At 41.4% G+C, this 18351-nt stretch overlaps 1 protein-coding gene across 1 annotated transcript in view; it reads left to right on the top strand.

The window, feature by feature from the left end:
* The first annotated feature begins 4950 nt into the window (after positions 1–4950).
* Positions 4951–18351, top strand: part of LOC138259421 (UDP-N-acetylglucosamine transferase subunit ALG13-like) — a 790124-nt gene continuing 776723 nt past the window's right edge. Inside the window, exon 1 of the mRNA XM_069207173.1 lies at positions 4951–5405. Coding sequence (XP_069063274.1) covers positions 5265–5405 — 141 coding nt within the window. The 5' untranslated portion in view covers positions 4951–5264. The remainder of the gene's footprint in view (positions 5406–18351) is intronic.

Here is an 18351-nt window from a genome sequence, read left to right as displayed (position 1 = left end):
GAGAGTGAGTCTTGATGGGCCAGATGGATGGGCCCGTGGCTGGATTGGTAAAGGGCAGAGAGCTCCAGTCCGACTCAGACGCCAGCAAGGTGGAGGTGGAATACTGGTTTGGGCTGGTATCATCAAAGATGAGCTTGTGGGGCCTTTTCGGGTTGAGGATGGAGTCAAGCTCAACTCCCAGTCCTACTGCCAGTTCCTGGAAGACACCTTCTTCAAGCAGTGGTAAAGGAAGAAGTCTGCATCCTTCAAGAAAAACATGATTTTCATGCAGGACAATGCTCCATCACACGCGTCCAAGTACTCCACAGCGTGGCTGGCAAGAAAGGGTATAAAAGAAGGAAATCTAATGACATGGCCTCCTTGTTCACCTGATCTGAACCCCATTGAGAACCTGTGGTCCATCATCAAATGTGAGATTTACAAGGAGGGAAAACAGTACACCTCTCTGAACAGTGTCTGGGAGGCTGTGGTTGCTGCTGCACGCAATGTTGATGGTGAACAGATCAAAACACTGACAGAATCCATGGATGGCAGGCTTTTGAGTGTCCTTGCAAAGAAAGGTGGCTATATTGGTCACTGATTTGTTTTTGTTTTGTTTTTGAATGTCAGAAATGTATATTTGTGAATGTTGAGATGTTATATTGGTTTCACTGGTAATGATAAATAATTGAAATGGGTATATATTTTTTTTTGTTAAGTTGCCTAATAATTATGCACAGTGATAGTCACCTGCACACACAGATATCCCCCTAACATAGATAAAACTAAAAACAAACTAAAAACTACTTCCAAAAATATTCAGTTTTGATATTAATGAGTTTTTTGGGTTCATTGAGAACATGGTTGTTGTTCAATAATAAAATTAATCCTCAAAAATACAACTTGCCTAATAATTCTGCACTCCCTGTAGTTGCGTGAGCAATATGCCTCTACTATGTCCTTGCCAATCCTGGGAGACTATAAGTGAACAGTGCAGTCATTTAAATGCATGTGCTGGACTCTGGTCTGTAAGAGTTTCACAGCTACATGATGGCCACTCTGAACCCTGGGTTGTTTGGTATCAAACAACTCAGAATTATAAATCCAAACGGGTACCAGTATTGTATTAAACCCAAAATGTACCCAGGAGTAACCTTAGAGGTGCTCCCTGCAAAAGCTAACTACCCTGGCATAGTTGCTGGCCCATCACAACCAGCCTGCCACCACCAGACAAGATCCTGCTCTCTGGGACTCAGAACAAAGCCCTCCCTGGGTGGTGTAACCCCCCTCCCTCAGGAATGCGCACTGTCATGCTAGCGAGTTCCAGAAGTTGGTGAACCAAGTCCTTGCTGGACTGGAATCTTTTAGAGCAGCTTACCTTGATGACATAGATGTTTATAGTGCCACTTGGCCACCAAGGGGGGGTTGCTTGGACATAGGAAGGACTCTAGAAACCCCCAGAGGACCTTCACACTTCGAAAAATGCCAAAGATCTCCCTTGAGAGTGAAGGCATCACTCTACAACCACAAGGAACCAACAAACCATTGAGGTCCACTTCACTTACCTGCTGCTGACCGCTGACCCAGACACCGCAGCCAGACCAAACTCTGCCCAACAGACTGCGAGGACAAACCATGCAAGTGTGCCAAGTTTGGTGGCACTCTGCCCTCCAGCAACCGAACCATAACCATTGCCCTGGGTAGTGGTCTCTTCACGTTGGACACCAAGAAAGAAAATCCACTCCAGACTGTAAAAGGACCAGGAGAAAGCCCCAGTCACTGGACTTCAGAACACATCAGGACCTCCCACCAGAGTGTCGCTGCTGATCTGCAAGCGACCCTCAAAGTGACCTACCTCCTGCTTCCAAGGGCATCTTTGCGCATAGCATCTGGCTCACCGATTCGCTCTGCATCCGACCGCACTCTGCCCTGCATCGAAGATCCAGCTGTGCTGTACGGGTCCCCTCCCTGCCCCTTGCGACCTCGACACTCCAAGGCGACCCACCTGACTTACCTATAGTGGAGCGCTTTTCCAAGTGGTTTTAGAAGTGATGCTTCAGATTGATTAGAGAAAGTGCACCAGGGTGAAAATAAGAAGATAAAAATTCAGTCCACCAAAGATCTTGACCAGGGATCTTGCTTTAATTATTATATGCTTTCTCAAATAAATCAATTTGAAGCATCACTCCAGGAGTGCTGACATTGATGTACAGGTTTTGGGAAACAGAGTGTTTAGATGCAATCTCCATGGCAGCTGTGCACTGGATCCATTCTGACACTTCCCTAAATTTTGCCACTGTGTCTTCCATATGTAGATATGTTTGTACTTTTATGTATGATTTCTTTTGATTACCTGAATCTTACAAAATAGCTAAAGCTTTCTCTTGTCCAGACCTAACAAGCCTTGCTTGCCAATACAAAAAGCTAGCTTATAACTAAAAATCCTTCTTCAGTCACTGATAAGTTTAGACACTCAATAAGACATCCTACGAGCACTCTGATACTCAACCTTGCACCCAAAAGTCCATTCATCCAACCACTGACGCATTTTTGCATTCACACTCTTACATGTGCAAATCCACAATAAAATAGACACACAGAGGCAACATGCAAATGCAAGTTAAATTAAAAGAAAACTAGCAAAACAAGCATCCAGTGTGACTGTCTGAGAAGCTACAGAAAGCTTTTTAAAAAAGGAAAAGAACCAATAAACACAAACGAATAAACGTAAATAACTGGCCTACTAACCCAGGCACTGAAGCAGACTTGTTTTCCAGCAGATGTGCCAGTGATCAACATCACTTGCAAGGCAAAAGAGCCAGTGGCATAAATGTGCAAACCCATTGTTCCATGTAGGGTGCTGTGAGGTGAAGTACCAGAATGTCAACGACACTCAAACAGACAGAAGAGGACTGACCCAAAGATACTCTACATATACCAATGTATGTGAAACAAGGATATTTTTATTACAAGAGCCTGGCAGACAACTAGAGATGCCAGTTTCTCCTAGTAGGGTCTAGCAAATACCCCCAGGGTTCATCAAATGAAGTTCCCAAGTCCCAAATTAATGTTCTAATATGACAATCTGTGAGATTCCAATTAACAAAATACCTTTTAACAGGCTTCAGCACGGTGTAATACTATCCACCCTTATAGCCCCATTGGCTTTAACAAATGATTCTCACAACTAAGATATAATGCTTTTGTTGTAACTTTCATCAATAAACAGATCAGACCTATGGTGTCCGACATAACTTTTCTTAATGAACCAATCAGGTCTAAAGCTTTCATTGTTAGCATGTCACCGTAACCAAGGCCCCCTAAATTAGGCATAAACTTGCAACCATCAGGCATACTGTCATAATTTTACAAATCTATACAAAATTAGTCAGAAAAATAAGATACATGCCTCCTGAAAAGGACCTAACAAATATTGTCAACAGCAAGGGTTTGTCAGGCGCAGTACTTAATTTGTAATAGAATGAGCGCCAGGGCCCAAAGCTGTGCTCAGAAGCCTGTGCTATGAAATGTTGGCATTGCAATTACCAAGACGGAGCAGTCTTCAATCCAACTCATGCCTCTTTAATCCACTACCAGCCACACCCCAACCCTTTATCTCAGTCTTGCTCTCCCCTTTCTTTTCCCTTCCTAGCTCTCAGAAAATGTCAGATGTGGAAAAATAAGTGCTGGCCCAAAAAATGAGTATTGGTGGCCCCTATTGGTTCAAATTAAGCATTGGTCATACACGGGCGAGTGACCTGTGAAATTCCGGGTAGCAATGCATAAGTGAAACCAACCTTCCAGGCCTATTGATTTTAAGAGATGCAAGAAATGCATCCGAGAAAAAAATCAACCAAGCTTACTGCCTTTGTAGTAACTTTTCGTAATAAATGGATCAGGCCTCTACCCTTGAGGCAAAACCAACTGGGTCCTACTGTACTGCCCATTAATTGTGCCTAAACGTAAAAAGCGCAATACAAGCACTCTTTTTCAGTGGAAGGACATGCTTTCTGATCAATCAAAATCTGCACTCAAATCAATCAATGTTTAAGTGGAGCCAAATACCCACTCTCAGTAGTGCTTCTTAAAGTTTTTTTCTGTTAATGACACAAGGTCAGAGATAGCTGTGCAGTCAGGCCAGACATCAAACTGGGCCAACGTTCTAGATATCAGCTGTAGAATAAAAAACTTGGTTGAAGAACCAGGCCCCTGACTTTACGAAAGACTATGTTTTTCGTATCCATTAGTCAGTACCATTGACATATTTTTCGGGAAAGCGAGGTCGGTTTGCATGGTAGGAAGCCACTGTACTGTATGGATGGTGTGTGTATTTTGGGAAAGTAAACACACTCCCAAAAATATTTTCACATTACATTCATTGTTTATTCAGCAACATTACCTTTCACACAGTTCTCAGAAATGCCTCTCATTGCCACAGTTATAATTTAAAAACTATCACCCTCTCTTGGAATTATCACATACACTACCTGGGGACAGCTGTGCTGTCAAGGCAGACCATAACAACGAATGTGTCCTTGTGTCATTTTTAACTACTGCCCGTGTAAAGCGCTCCAATAGGTTCGGGTCGAGTTCGTGCTACATAAAAACTGGGAAAAAGTACAAAATAAAATACGGTTTGCGGTGGAGGAAGAGACTTATTCCACTTTAAATACTATTACAAATACTTAAGTCAGGGCCAATTTGGGGGTTGGTGTTAATTTGCTGGGTGTGTAATCGAAGCCAACTGAGTTTAATTGTATCTCGACTGTGGTAACGTCTGGGTGGGAGATCGCCAAACGATACCACAGAAATCACTATACATGTTGGAATGGCGAAGACGCCACAGCATCCACAGGCGGGCGTCAGCAGTTGTGACAAAAACAGGTCTATATAAATGTATTAACTAGCATACGTCACTGTTTATATACCAAACGTGCCTGAAGTCGCTACTTGAGGCCTTGCAGTCCTCGTTTCGCAGACATTTAAATGAGTGTCTGATAAATGTCTTGACGTGCCTTCTTCGGAGCACAAAAACATCCGAGCTTTGCAACTTTGTAAAAGGAGAGGTGGTGTGCACGCTTGCAGCTAGGGATGCGCAGCCTGCAAACCAAACATGCCGCCCGGAAGGTGGGACGCTCGAGCAGGTAGGCCTGCAGAACGGAGGCCGCGGCGCGTCTGCGCGCAGGTGCGAGGCTCCTGCCCTCATGTGCAGCCCCTGAGCCCTGATTAAGGGTCGTGACAGAGGGGGCGGCCGCAAACCCAGACAGCAGCCTCCAACCGCCACCATGCAGCGAGGAATGAAGAAGTACTTCGGTCAGAAGTCCCTCAACGAGGTGACCATGGACGACTTCCTCGGCTCTCTGGGGCTGTACCGCAAACTGACCGCCAAGGACGCCTCGTGCCTCTTCCGCGCCGTCTCCGAACAGGTGAGCGCGCGCCAGGGCCGTGCGGCGCTGAGATGTGGGTGCGGGCACGCGGGGCGCGCTGTAGATAGAGCCAATGCGTTTAATGCCACCTTGTTTGGAAAATGTACTTGTGAAGCTAGTTTTAAACTACGTCGCCCCGCTCTACAAGCAAACAAACAAAAAAAAAGTTACTTTCCTTAGCTTTTTGTACAGAGGGTATACGACGGCCTGATATATATATATATATATATATATATATATATATATAGGTTTTCTGCAGGGGCGCAGCTTTGTCAGTAAGACTTTTTTTTGGGGGGTGGGGACCACCAGACGGCTTATAATGTAAAACACTATACGCAAGCATGGTGCATTGGAGGGGCCGAAGGTGCAGTGGAAAGGGAGAGGAATGCGGATTAGTAAGGGTACCAAAAGAGGGAAAACACGATATTTTGTAAAATTACCAACATTTTTAAAGACTTGTTTTTTGTCTGAATGAATGTAAAAAAATCTTGGTGAAATCAGGCAGACCTCTCCCCATACCCTACTGAAAGCATCTGTACCCGACTGTTTATCAGAAAATGCATTTATTAGGGGAGTGTAAACATGCCCCCCGAGGTCGCTCCTGGTGTGCTTTTCGGGGAAGTCTCATGTTTCTCAATTAACATGCATGTATTGGGAAGTTAGTGGGAAACTGTGTACTTAACGCGAAAAAAAAATCTTTTCGAGTGTGGCCTGCGTTGTAGTGGGCCTTAAGGGACGTGGTTAAAAAAGAGAAATTTTCATCTGGTTTGCGGAAAAAAAATGCATTTTACGGAAAGGTGATACAAATACGCCCTTATACCACTTTCACCGTGAACAATTACTGAAGTACCAGAGAATGCGGAGGGGAGCAGGTCCCGCCCCGAGGGCTCTACAGTAAAACCAGTGCGGAACTGAATAGTAAAATAAACATGTTTGCAGCTGAAAAGTGAGTGTTTTTCAACTACTTGTCGCAGAAATATCCTTTTATAGAAGGGACGTCGAGACATCTATCTGTATTTTGAATCCTTTCGGGAGCTGTTGGTGTAGGCCGTGTTGTTTGAGCGGACGCCGCCGTGCATTGCGCAACTCTGATTCCTGCGTCCTGCTGCTAAATAGGCGTGGCATTTCTGACAATTAATAGTATCTTCCTGGGACAGTGCATTTGTTTTTTTCAACTCCTCTGCAGGTTTACGTGTCAGTTGTAAATGCTTTTCAAACATATTTTATTAACGTTACATCTATCTGCTTGTTCCTCTGAAGGTATTTTTTACTTCGCGGCAACAACATCTCCATTCATCTGTAAACATGCACAACTCCCGCTGCTGTTATTTTGGTCAGAGCAAAATATCAAGGCAGTTATGTTTTGGGATTCTGAAAAGGCCAAGTGTGTTTTTTTTTTTTTTTTTTTTTTTTCTTTTCTTCTCACTATAAACTTAGATTTGTTCATACCATTCAGTCTCCCAATTACGTCAGGTTACATTATTTAAAAAATGACTTTTGACTTGCTGTTATTAATTTACATTTCTTGGGGGCGCGGCAAGGCGATACCATCTGTTCTGTTTCATAATTTCGTTTTATCCCGGCCTTGACTAAAAATACAGTCGTCGTCTTAACTGCTAAGGCGTTGACCCTATTTTTTTTGCATGTTACATCGTTGCTGAGATACCGGTTCTCTTATTACTACAGCGTTTGGATATCGTTTTTCGTGTAGTAGTTAAGTTAAACGCAACTGTCTGTTACTATTTCTGCTAATACAAGTCACGGAATGCAAACGCTACTTAATTCCATGTGAAATATTGTGACACAGTAATCTGTACAAGTTCCTGTTTTGGGTAAGGAGTGGACACTTGCCCTCATTCGCCTCTGCAATAACGTTAAAAAAAATACTCCCGTGCCCTTGCTTGACACAAGTATTTAGCCTGTATATTAAAAAAACATGCATACATGCACATATGTTCAACGTTCGGTAGGATGCCAGCCCATTCGGATCCGATGATCCATAACCTCAACAAGTTTGAGACGAAACTGATAATTGCATTAAAAAAAAAGTCGCATTTCTTTCTGGATTTTCCTCCGTTTGACCTGGCGTGCACGCGGTCGCATTTCCGTTTACACGGAAGAGAGTCGAGTGTTGTGCTGCATCCACTTTCCACGCCGGTGTGGGGGGAGGCGGGCGGTGTCTCTCTCAGTGCGTGTTACCATGTGTCTCTGGCCACAGGCGTGGGGCTGTAACAGGAAAAGGTCCAGAGTAGGAGGGAACCGTTGAGTTGCACGGATGCTAGGGGTTGGAGCAAGTCTGGTAAAAATACCTTGTTCTTCGAAGAACAACTTGACGCACATGCGCACATGCTCCTGTGCAGGAGAGCCTTTTTGCGGTGCCATATAGAACTAACGGTTTCACAGGTCAGCGCAAAAATTACAATGGCTTTATACTCTCTCCCTCATAAAGCATGCAGTTTACTTAAATTGTAATTGTTTTTGAAAGCTGGACATATCATTTTATTTATATTTGATCAAAGGAGGTTGCATGTTAGTTTCTCTACATCCGGAGTACAGGACGATGCCACGTGCCAACTTTATAAAAGTGATGTTTCTTGCAGAGTGGCCGTGTTGTTGCTAGGGGGGTGACCACCTGGCATCGAGGTAAATTTAGGTCAGGACTGTTTAAAAAAAAAAAAAAAAATCAGGACAGAGGGGTAAATTCTGGACAGAAATTGAAGAACAAAAGTCAGTTTTACTGACCCACCCAGGAGAGGCCCTGCACGGTTACCTTATCAGTGTGTTATTTTACTTACCACTATTTATTCACTGTGGTTTTCTTGTGATTGCCTCATGTTATGCTACTTTCAGGTGTCGCATTACATCCTTGTTCAGTAGTAAATTAATACTCTTCAGCACTGTATCAAGGCCATCACCTCTACCCAATCTTTCTTGGATGGAAAGCAACAGCAACATTTTGATTTTGTTTCTAAACATTTTAAAACTCATGGCAAACTGTTTGGGAAACATTAAGGTGAGTAACCTTAAGCTAGTTTAAACAACTTGAACAAAAACATCTGGCTGACCTCAGCCTCTAATGTACTTTCAACCTAAAACACATGTAATGAGGCAGAGCAGGTGGTGTGGGTGACAGTCTCACACCTAATGTCAGGATGTGAGGTACCCACAACTTGTCTGTAGTCTCACAGCCCTAGAGTGTATGCCTGGGACTCTACATTTATCTCAGAACTGGGAGCCCGGACTAACCATCAAAGAGAAGGATGAAAGTGAGATCAAATGGGAGATCCACAGCAACTGATTCAAAGGGTTGTTGCTAAGAACTGGATAAATAAGGAAGAGAAGAAGAAGGTGGGACAATTCCTAAAAACAAGCGTGCCTGGTCATTAGTAAGTAAACTTACAAGGGGACGCTTATAGGTTGATGAACCCTTTTGGATCGCATGGAGTATCCTAGCCATGTAGTGACCAATGTTATCAATATACCCAATCAATAACCACTAAGTAAATAATCAATTCAATCAACATTTCATGAGTAACCACAACTCAATATATGTTTTAGCAATTTTATTTCCCTGTTAGTTACAATTCTAATCCATATGGTTAATTTAAATGTTATTCAGTCAGCTCAGTATTAGTTCATTAATGACCACCAGTAACATAATCTAATCAGAACTTGAGAACATATGCTTGAATGCTTCAGCCCAAACCTACAAAGATGAATATAATAGCATCAATAGCAGAGTTCAGCAATCAGTTTGTCAGTCATTTGTCACTGACAGCGTCACCCAAAGGAACCTTGCCTAACCCAGATTAGCATTAGCATGTGGGACTTCATATGAAAACAATTTAGCACACAAATTTAGAAAACATCTAGCTAAAAGAAAAACTATTTAAACAGCGCAGTTGGCACCTAGAAAGAAAGGCACACAAGTTGTCACCTTGTCATAGCTACCTATCCACAGAATGGATCAGCAACAAAGTCGGTCTTCGTCTTCAGGTCATTAATCGACCAGCAACACATCGGGCTCTCAAGAGCATGAGCCCAGTGACAAAGTCTCAAATCCCGTCTTCTGACATCTAACATCCACATCAACTCTCCTCTCTCATCTGAAGTTTTTGCCCCTTGTCATGACCTTTTATTAAGGTTACCCAGTCCACCGCCCCCTTTATAGATTTACAAATCTATAAGTTCTAAGATCACACCGTTCTCAGTTCGTTGATTGCTTCACTGTACGATGTCGTCATCATCCGGCTCATCGGGTATCGCAAATGTTGCATATTCTCCAGTCAGTGTGTCTATTGGTCGAGTCCTGGGAAAGTACATCTTGTCTGCTCTACACAACATATGTTGTGATTTGATTCATTCATCTCGTGTCCATCAGTACATTGCAGACCATTCTAGCTAAGCAGACTTTAACAGTGAATGGTTCATGGTCAGTTCACTACATCAGCTCCTCTACAGTGCTAGTAATTCAGCTTCTGCATGAGACCTGGCAAAACTAGGCCACAACTTCGGCTAAGTCAGCTCTACAATATAATGCAAAATATACGTTATACATCTTACTATGACATATTACTAAATTTTTATTACTCATTTTCAATATTTCACGCATTTTTAATCCTTTTTAGTTTAACTCGTTGTTTTGCTTTCACTAATGACAGAGCTTCTAAAAATCTCTGGAATGCACTTCTTAGTTCAAAGAAGACATTTATTATTACTTCACCACAAGGTTCCTAGAAAGAGATTAGTAGGTCGAAAGCACGTTTACAAATAGTCACAGCAATGAAAGGAAAATATATCAAAATAATTCTCAACTGCAATGTACACAGCAAATGTATGTGATTATATTATAGCCTAATTTCAAAGCAAAGAATAAAATTAAAATTCATCACCGTAGAGCCTGCCAAGCTCTTCATCTTTCTCATGCCAGCAAGAAGATGACCCCATTCAGCTGCGAGAAAGAGATATCCACCCTCATGGGACATCTGTCAGGCATTTGACGTCCAATCCTGACCGAGGTCTTAGAAATTCCCTCGCTACTGAGCAGGGATACCTCTTTTATAGCTTAAACAACCATAGAAAGAGCCTTCTAGAAGAACACGCTGGCTACTGTAGGTCAGAGTTGGAAGAAAAACGTTGAAAACTGGCCAGCATTTCAAGGCTCTCCTCCCAAGGCCGAACTGTTCCCTGCACTGAAGAAAACAAAAAATATGTACTTTCTTATGAACTGTTCGTGTTCAGTGAGAAAGAAATACGAACAAACAAGCCTTAGTTTACCATGTGGAAAAAAACAGCTCAACTGCAATGTCTAACGCCACGATAAAGCCAATAGGCAGCTAAACTGAATACAAAATGTAATCTGGAACTGGTGAACACTGAACAACTAACATGCAAAGTGGTGTAACACGAAGTCAGTGGTCAGAAACGTCTACTTTCAGTAAACTTGTGCATACTGGTGGCCAATCTCCGTGGGTACATTTTCCAACGTGCACATTAATCTTTCTACCTTTAATTTTTACTATCATTTTATTGTTAATCAAAATGCATAACACTCATATTTCTAATTAACATATCTGCGTTAGCACAGCGGTAATGGTTTAACAGCGGATCCAAGCTGAGTCTGATAAGTTGAATTAAGAATCCTTTTATTGGTTGAGTCCATACATTAAAAGCCCTATCCCAGTCAGAAAGTCTGTCTCCTTCTTCCAACGGATCGTTCTCCCACATCGTACATTCCAGACCTGATCTCATCTTTCTTAGAATCCATCATCGCATGGATACATATTACCATGGATACACTACCCATTACAATCCAGGTACTGTTTACTTACCACATCACCTCCCTCACCCTAACTTCCATATATTAACCTAAACTTATGAATACCTATTAAACATGACTATGAGTGTATAAATGCACTCATAAAGTTGGCACTACTACAGAAAACAGGTAAACTTACTAGACATGCCCTCCATAAAGCTGGCAGGTAAGTAAGTTACTACAGAAGATAGGTAAATGTACACATAGTCCTGTAGACATAGTGGTTTCCTTATACTTCTCTTTGGTCTAAAGTTTACAATACTCCTTGTTCTAAATTCAGAGGGAGTGCTTGCGTTTAACTCAACAAATTTACAATTTGTCACTCTATTTAAGTTCCATATTTTGTGATCTCTCGTTTTCACAGCATTTCTAAATACCTTTATGACTTCAAATGGTCCCCTAAATTTAGGTTTCTTTTCTTTCCTTGGAGACTTTATCTAGTTTCCCACTCTCCAAATGGTTTCCCTCACAGCTTTCCGTACATCACACTGTGCTTTTCTCTTATCTTTGTTATCTTTTTCCCTCCAACCTTCTATTTTATCAACCTGATCATCAGTTTTCTTACTTTTTCTCCTGTACTCATCCTGGTGCAATATGACTAAAAAGTAAGCTGCACTTGACTTGAAGAGCTGAAAGGAAGTTACTCCCGTAGTAGAATGTGGCGTCATTCGATACATGCAAATCTTTTTCCGCATTTCACCCTCCCATTCCTCACCTTGTACCTGTGCTAGTCGGAAGCTTTCGTTTAGCACTTTAATGAAGCGTTCCACCACCCCATTGGATTCAGGATGATGCAATGCCATTTTCTTATGTTTGATACCTTTTCCTTTCTGAAAGATTTCACCAATTCAGAGATAAATTGCACCCCATTGTCCATGAGGATCGAAGAAGGAAAACCCTCCCTCTCAAACAGTTCCTAAAGAAAACTGATTTAATCTTTCTATTATATAGAATTTACTACCTTAACTTCTGGCCATCTTGAGTACGTGTCAATACACACCACTACATAACGATCAGCAGACTTTAATCTGACTGGACCTAGTATGTCTAAAGCTATGTCAACCAAGGGTCTGAAGCTTCTTCCCTTAGGATCATGGGTTGCGTCCTGCACTTTGTCTGATTGTGCACACACCTGACAATCCTTCACTTCTCTATCTACCATCACATCTACAGTTGGCCACCAGTCGTAGCTCTTACCCTCTCTTTTGTTTTAGAGATACCCATATAGCTGGCATTAGCTTGATTTACTAAATTCTTCTTCAAACTGAGGTGGAAATAATTTGCTGCTCCTCACCAACATTCCATCCATGACAAACAACGCATTCCTAATTTGCAAATAGGCTAACAAGTCATGATCATGCTCCTGTATTGTACCCCATCCATTCTGTACCTTGTCCATTATGTCCCGTAATTTAACACCCTTTGACACTTAATCTTTCCATTCAGATTCTTGTATTATCCCATTTGTTTCTAAGTATATTTTTACTTCATCAATGTCTACATCCGCAAAGCAATCTCCTTCCACTACATCCTCTTCATCTGCATCCTTTCCGCACAATTTTGAGACAATCTGCCTGAATATTCAACACTCCAGGTGTGTAGGAAACTACATACGCCATATCAATTCCTTTCCTCACAAATAACTCCTAAAGAGGTTTGTGGTCAGTTATTATATCAAATATGTGTCCCCACAAAGTTCCTCAACTTTCTCACAGCCCAAAACACTCCTAAGGCATCCTTTTCTACAACTTCATAGTTCCGTTCAGCCCCCTTGAAGCTTCTTGATATGAAAAGTATTGTTCTATTTTTCCGATTCAGATTTTTGAATCTGAACAGCACACAGTCCCTTAGAATTGGCATCAGTAATTATCATCTTTTCATCATTCGCATAAAAAATTCCCAAGTCAGCTGCCTTATCTGTACTATATTTGATGTCTTGAAATTCTATCTCACACTGATCATTCCAGATAAAATCTTTTCCCTTTTTCAACAACAACCGCATCCACCCAGTTCTGTTCTGTTCTGTTCTTTCTGCAAATTTCGAGACAAACTTATTGTAGAATTCTAAACATTCCCAGGAATTTTACCAACTCCTCCTTGTTCTGTGGAACAGGCAGATTCTTGATGGTGTCTACTAATCCCACTTAAGGTCGAATAGCTTTTCCTGAAATCTCATGACCTAAATACTCCATTGTAGGGACATTGATTTTGCATTTTTCAGACTTTAGTGTTAAGCCACTAATTTGCAACCTGTTCAAGATTTCCTCCAACCTCTCATGTTCACTCAAATTAGCCCCAAATACCAAAAGATCCTTCTGGTATACTTTCACACCTATCCATTTCAATATCCTTTCCATTGCTCTCTGAAACAGAGTCTGTAGAAATAAAGGCATTCTGAGAAATTTTAATGTGCCAAATGGTATTATGAAAGTGGTGATTTCTTGGGATGAGTGGTGCAAATTTATCTGATGATATGCTGAGGTCAAATCAAGTGTTGAGAAATGTTTTGCACCATTAAGAAAGCACAACATCTCAATAATATTTGGAAAGGGCTAATGGTTCACAATGACTGGCTTATTTAGTTCTCTGAGGTCAACACATAATCTGGCCTCTCCATTAGCTTTCCTTGTCATTACAGTATCAATTAGTTGGTGTGAGAGGCACCACTAAAACTCTTTCAGAAAAGTTTTCAATTAATTGTGCGCATCAGTGCGTGAGACATGCCGAAACAAATAGTCACAAACACCGGCTCACTGGTGCTACCCGTTCCAATGCTTCTACTTCCTGAATGATTCAGTTCCTAATTAGTTTATCAATCTCTTCTTTCATTTTATCTTTTACTGTTGATGGGACACCTCTCAATTTCGCTATCTTAGGTAGGGATTCAGGCTTGAGTTTGGTCTCATGCACATAGTTCTTGAGACAACACAACTTCCTACTAAATACTTCTGGTAACTTATTTACCCATTTACTCATATCCTCAGACACATTCAATCTTGGGAATATCTTTTAGTCAAACTGGTGGATCTTCGTTCGGATCTACATAGACATGTAAATCACGTTGATGCAACCAACTGATCGAGTCTCCTTTCACAGAAATATATAGCTTTGCTTGTATAATACGTTCTTTAAACTCTGTGCTTCCTCAGAAGTAACCTAGTAGTTAAATTGGTTCTCCACCATATCCTTTAAGTTTCACATCTGGTTTCAATAACTTGACTTTCCCTTTTAATTGTTGATCATAAAATGTCTTTGGTATCAATGTAATTTTTGCTCCTGAACCGAATAAGATTTTAACTGACTCCCCATTCACTAAAATTGTTTCCATCAGACCTTTGGAAGACCCACACTTTGTCTGTGAAATCTGAAGTTCACTTACAGACTCCACATCACGTCTCCTCTTCATATGCACCTTCTCTTATTTTCTTAGGATCACTTTTTGAACTACAACACCTTGCAAGGTGACCTGTTTTTGCAAACAATTTTCTAGGAGGGGCACTCTTTCATATTGGTCGTTTGACCAACGTTCCCGCACTTGAAACACTTTCCTTTTAAAAAATCTTTCTTGATTTCATACTTACACTACTTTTTGTATTATTGTTCACTGGTGCTTTACTTTGTACTCTTAGCAACTAAACCAGTTCTGTCTGCACCTGTTATTGCAACAACTGCATGCTTTTTCAAGTGCTAACTCGTTTTTGGTATGACAGACTTCATCCAAAGATGGATTCTTTATGCTACATATTTTCTTTTGCATTTTCCAATGAACACTCTAACATAAACCGATCTCTTAGTCGCTCTTCATAAGAGTTACCAAACATGCAAGTTGAAGCTTGTCTTTATAATTTGGTTATATACTGTTCTACTGACTCACATTGGCGTTGAATTCTTTTTCCAAACCGATAACGTTCAAGCACTGTGCTCACTTAGGGCAAATAATATAGATCAATTTTTTTTAATACATATTTCAAATTCATTGAGTCCTGCCGCATCACGATCTAATAAATCCAGTAACTTTTCAAATACTTCCAGTTCTTCTGTACCAAGCCAGTGCATTAAGAGACTTTTTTTTTTCCTTTCTGTGCTAAGTGAAGTTCCACACACATTAGTGTAATTGTTGAAAACCTTTTTTCCATTTCTGCCAATGTATTGGAGGATCACCAGGAGAAATTAACTATATATATATATCTATCCATCCAAGTTCATCTACTTCACACGAGGTCCACAGATCCTGCAGGGTGGCCTTGGTTACAGGGGTGAAGCTTCCCATTGAAATATTTAACTGACACGAAGAAAACCAAGGCACCAATCCACGTGAATCTGAGCATTTTTTCAGGCTATAAAGCAGTATATTTGTCCATTTTCCTGACGCGTTTCGGCATACATTGCCTTGCTCACAGGTGAGTAGAGGCAAAACATTATTTCACCAGTCCTTTTAAATTCTCAGTCATGTGACTTCATAGTTAGAATACAATTCCCACAATGCACTATTCAATACCTATGTCTCTGTTTCCGGAATGCTTAATCTCAATAATGTTAAAATAACATCACAGTCACCCCAGTCACAATGATATTTGGTCGTACAGCAAATGTCTCTAATTAGTATTCCACATACTTGTACTGGTGCTGCTCAACTTAATTACTGCCGCTGCCACAGACTCCGTGAAAAGCTGGAAGAGAGGAAAATGCCTCTATCCCATCCCTTGCTCACTTCCATCGTTGTTTTGGATAAATGCAATTTTTCCCGGGAGTGAACGAATCGGGCCCTTGCAAGTTTAAATCCAAGTTCATCTACTTCACACGAGGGCCACAGATCCTGCAGGGCGGCCTTGGTTACAGGGGTGAAGCTTCCCATTGAAATATTGAACTGACACGAAGAAAACCACGGCACCAATCCACGTGAATCTGAGCATTTATTCAGGCTATAAAGCAGTATATTTGTCCATTTCCCTGACGCGTTTCGGCATACATTGCCTTGTTCACAGGTGAGTAGAGGCAAAACATTATTTCACCAGTGCTTTTAAATTCTGTCATGTGACTTCATAGTTAGAATACAATTCCCACAATGCACTATTCAATACCTATGTCTCTGAATAGTGCATTGTGGGAATTGTATTCTAACTATGAAGTCACATGACTGAGAATTTAAAAGCACTGGTGAAATAATGTTTTGCCTCTACTCACCTGTGAACAAGGCAATGTATGCCGAAACGCGTCAGGGAAATGGACAAATATACTGCTTTATAGCCTGAATAAATGCTCAGATTCACGTGGATTGGTGCCTTGGTTTTCTTCGTGTCAGTTCAATATATATATATATATATTTTTTTTAAATGGTGTGGCAGGTTCGTTCTGCATTGTAGACAACAAATAATTATACAAATGTCCCACAACCTATGTTTCTTTAAATGCTACCACCGAATGCTATTACACCTATCATGTGGGAGTAATCTTTTAAAGGAGTATTACATATAATTTAAAAACTCCAGTTTCTTGTGAACTCAAATAGTTGGTGTGAGTGGCACCACTAAAACACTTTCAGAAAAGTTTTCAATTAATTCTGGGCATCAACGCTTGAGACACACTGAAACAAGTAAAGTCACAAACGCCGGCTCACCGTTGTCAAGGAAACAAGCTGTCCACAAGAAACTTTGCTGTTTTTATACATGACGATCGTGAAACATTGTTTATTTTCTCCTTATTCGGTGTGCGTATCACCGCGTGAGACGCGCTGGAACAAATGATGCTGTCGTCTCAATAACACAGAGTTTAGTTCTCCAAATATGCGCATCACCCCGTGAGACGCACTGAAAAAAGTAAAGTCACAAACGCCATCTTTTGAGCTCTCACGTGAGGACGTCATGCGTTGCCTGCCACCATCAAGGAAACCAGCCATGCAACAGGATCTTTCCTCTTATTTCTTAACATGAAGACGCAATGACCCGTCCTTAGCACGTCATCATGGTATCGAACGCACAGCCGTCTCTAAGGTGGCCTCTTGCTGAAGCAGTTGCTGTCAGTGGAACTGTTTTGGATTCCTTGCGTGAGGAGTGGCGGTTGATCTTCTCTCCCATTCAGGTAGTTTACACCAAGGTAACACTTTATTTTTTCTAATATGCAGTCGATGTAACGCTCCTCGAATACCACTCGATCACCCAGCCAAAATTTCTTGACCTACTGAGTCCAATAAGTTGAATTAAGAATCATTTTTATTGGTTAAGTCCATACATTAAAAGCCCTATCCCAGCCAGCAAGTCTCTCCTTCTTCCAGCTGATCGTTCTCCCCACACCATACATACCAGTCATGATCTCATCCTTCTCAGAATCCATCGTCACATGGATACACATTACCATGTATACTGTACCCATTACAATCAAGGTGCTGTTTAGTTATCACAGGTTCACTAAGACTATCGTAAGGTATTACATACATGCGGCGTTGTCTCTGCAGACAGGAGAGTAACAGAAGAGGCACTGTCAAGTAGTTGAACAAGCAGCACCAATCCAACCTGGCAAACTCTTCTGGTGCAATAATTTGCTGTTTGCGCTTGTAAAGGGTAAGCGGGGGCCAGATCCCCTGCAAGGTTGTGCAAGGCAATTGCCCGCTGTGTCCATGTCTTAAAATGGTTTTGCAATTGAGCAAAAGCCAAACCAGTGATGTGGGTTATCCCTAAGTGTCAAGTATACATAGAATCTTCAAAATATTTGGAATGTAAATTGCACAAACAAAATTTAAGAACCTAAGAAAGATCTGAAAATGTAATTAGTGTTTCTTTAACCTGGTACTGTTTTCCCCTTTAAATACAATTGGACCTCAGATTAAACTGGGAACCTGTTAATTTTCGATTCCTAGGGATTAATATCTACCATTTCCCCACTGATATGCAGGATGGAAATCTCAGCAGAGCGTCACGGTCCCTCCGAGCCCCAGTTTGGTTTTTGGTCTTCTCCTCTGCTTTCTGTAGTGGGCCACGTGGCACTAGTGAAGATGGTGTTGTAGTTTGACTCTTGCTCTAGGCAAGACTGCTGGTTTAAGGATGATAGTACTTATGTTTGTAGGCGACTATGCCTATCCTACAACAAGTCACAACTGTCGTCCCAACCCTCTTGGCTCACAAGCAGCACCTC

Source organism: Pleurodeles waltl, chromosome 2_1 (genome assembly GCF_031143425.1).
Source record: "Pleurodeles waltl isolate 20211129_DDA chromosome 2_1, aPleWal1.hap1.20221129, whole genome shotgun sequence".
NCBI lineage: Eukaryota > Metazoa > Chordata > Amphibia > Caudata > Salamandridae > Pleurodeles > Pleurodeles waltl.
This window is presented reverse-complemented; position numbering and strand designations above follow the sequence as displayed.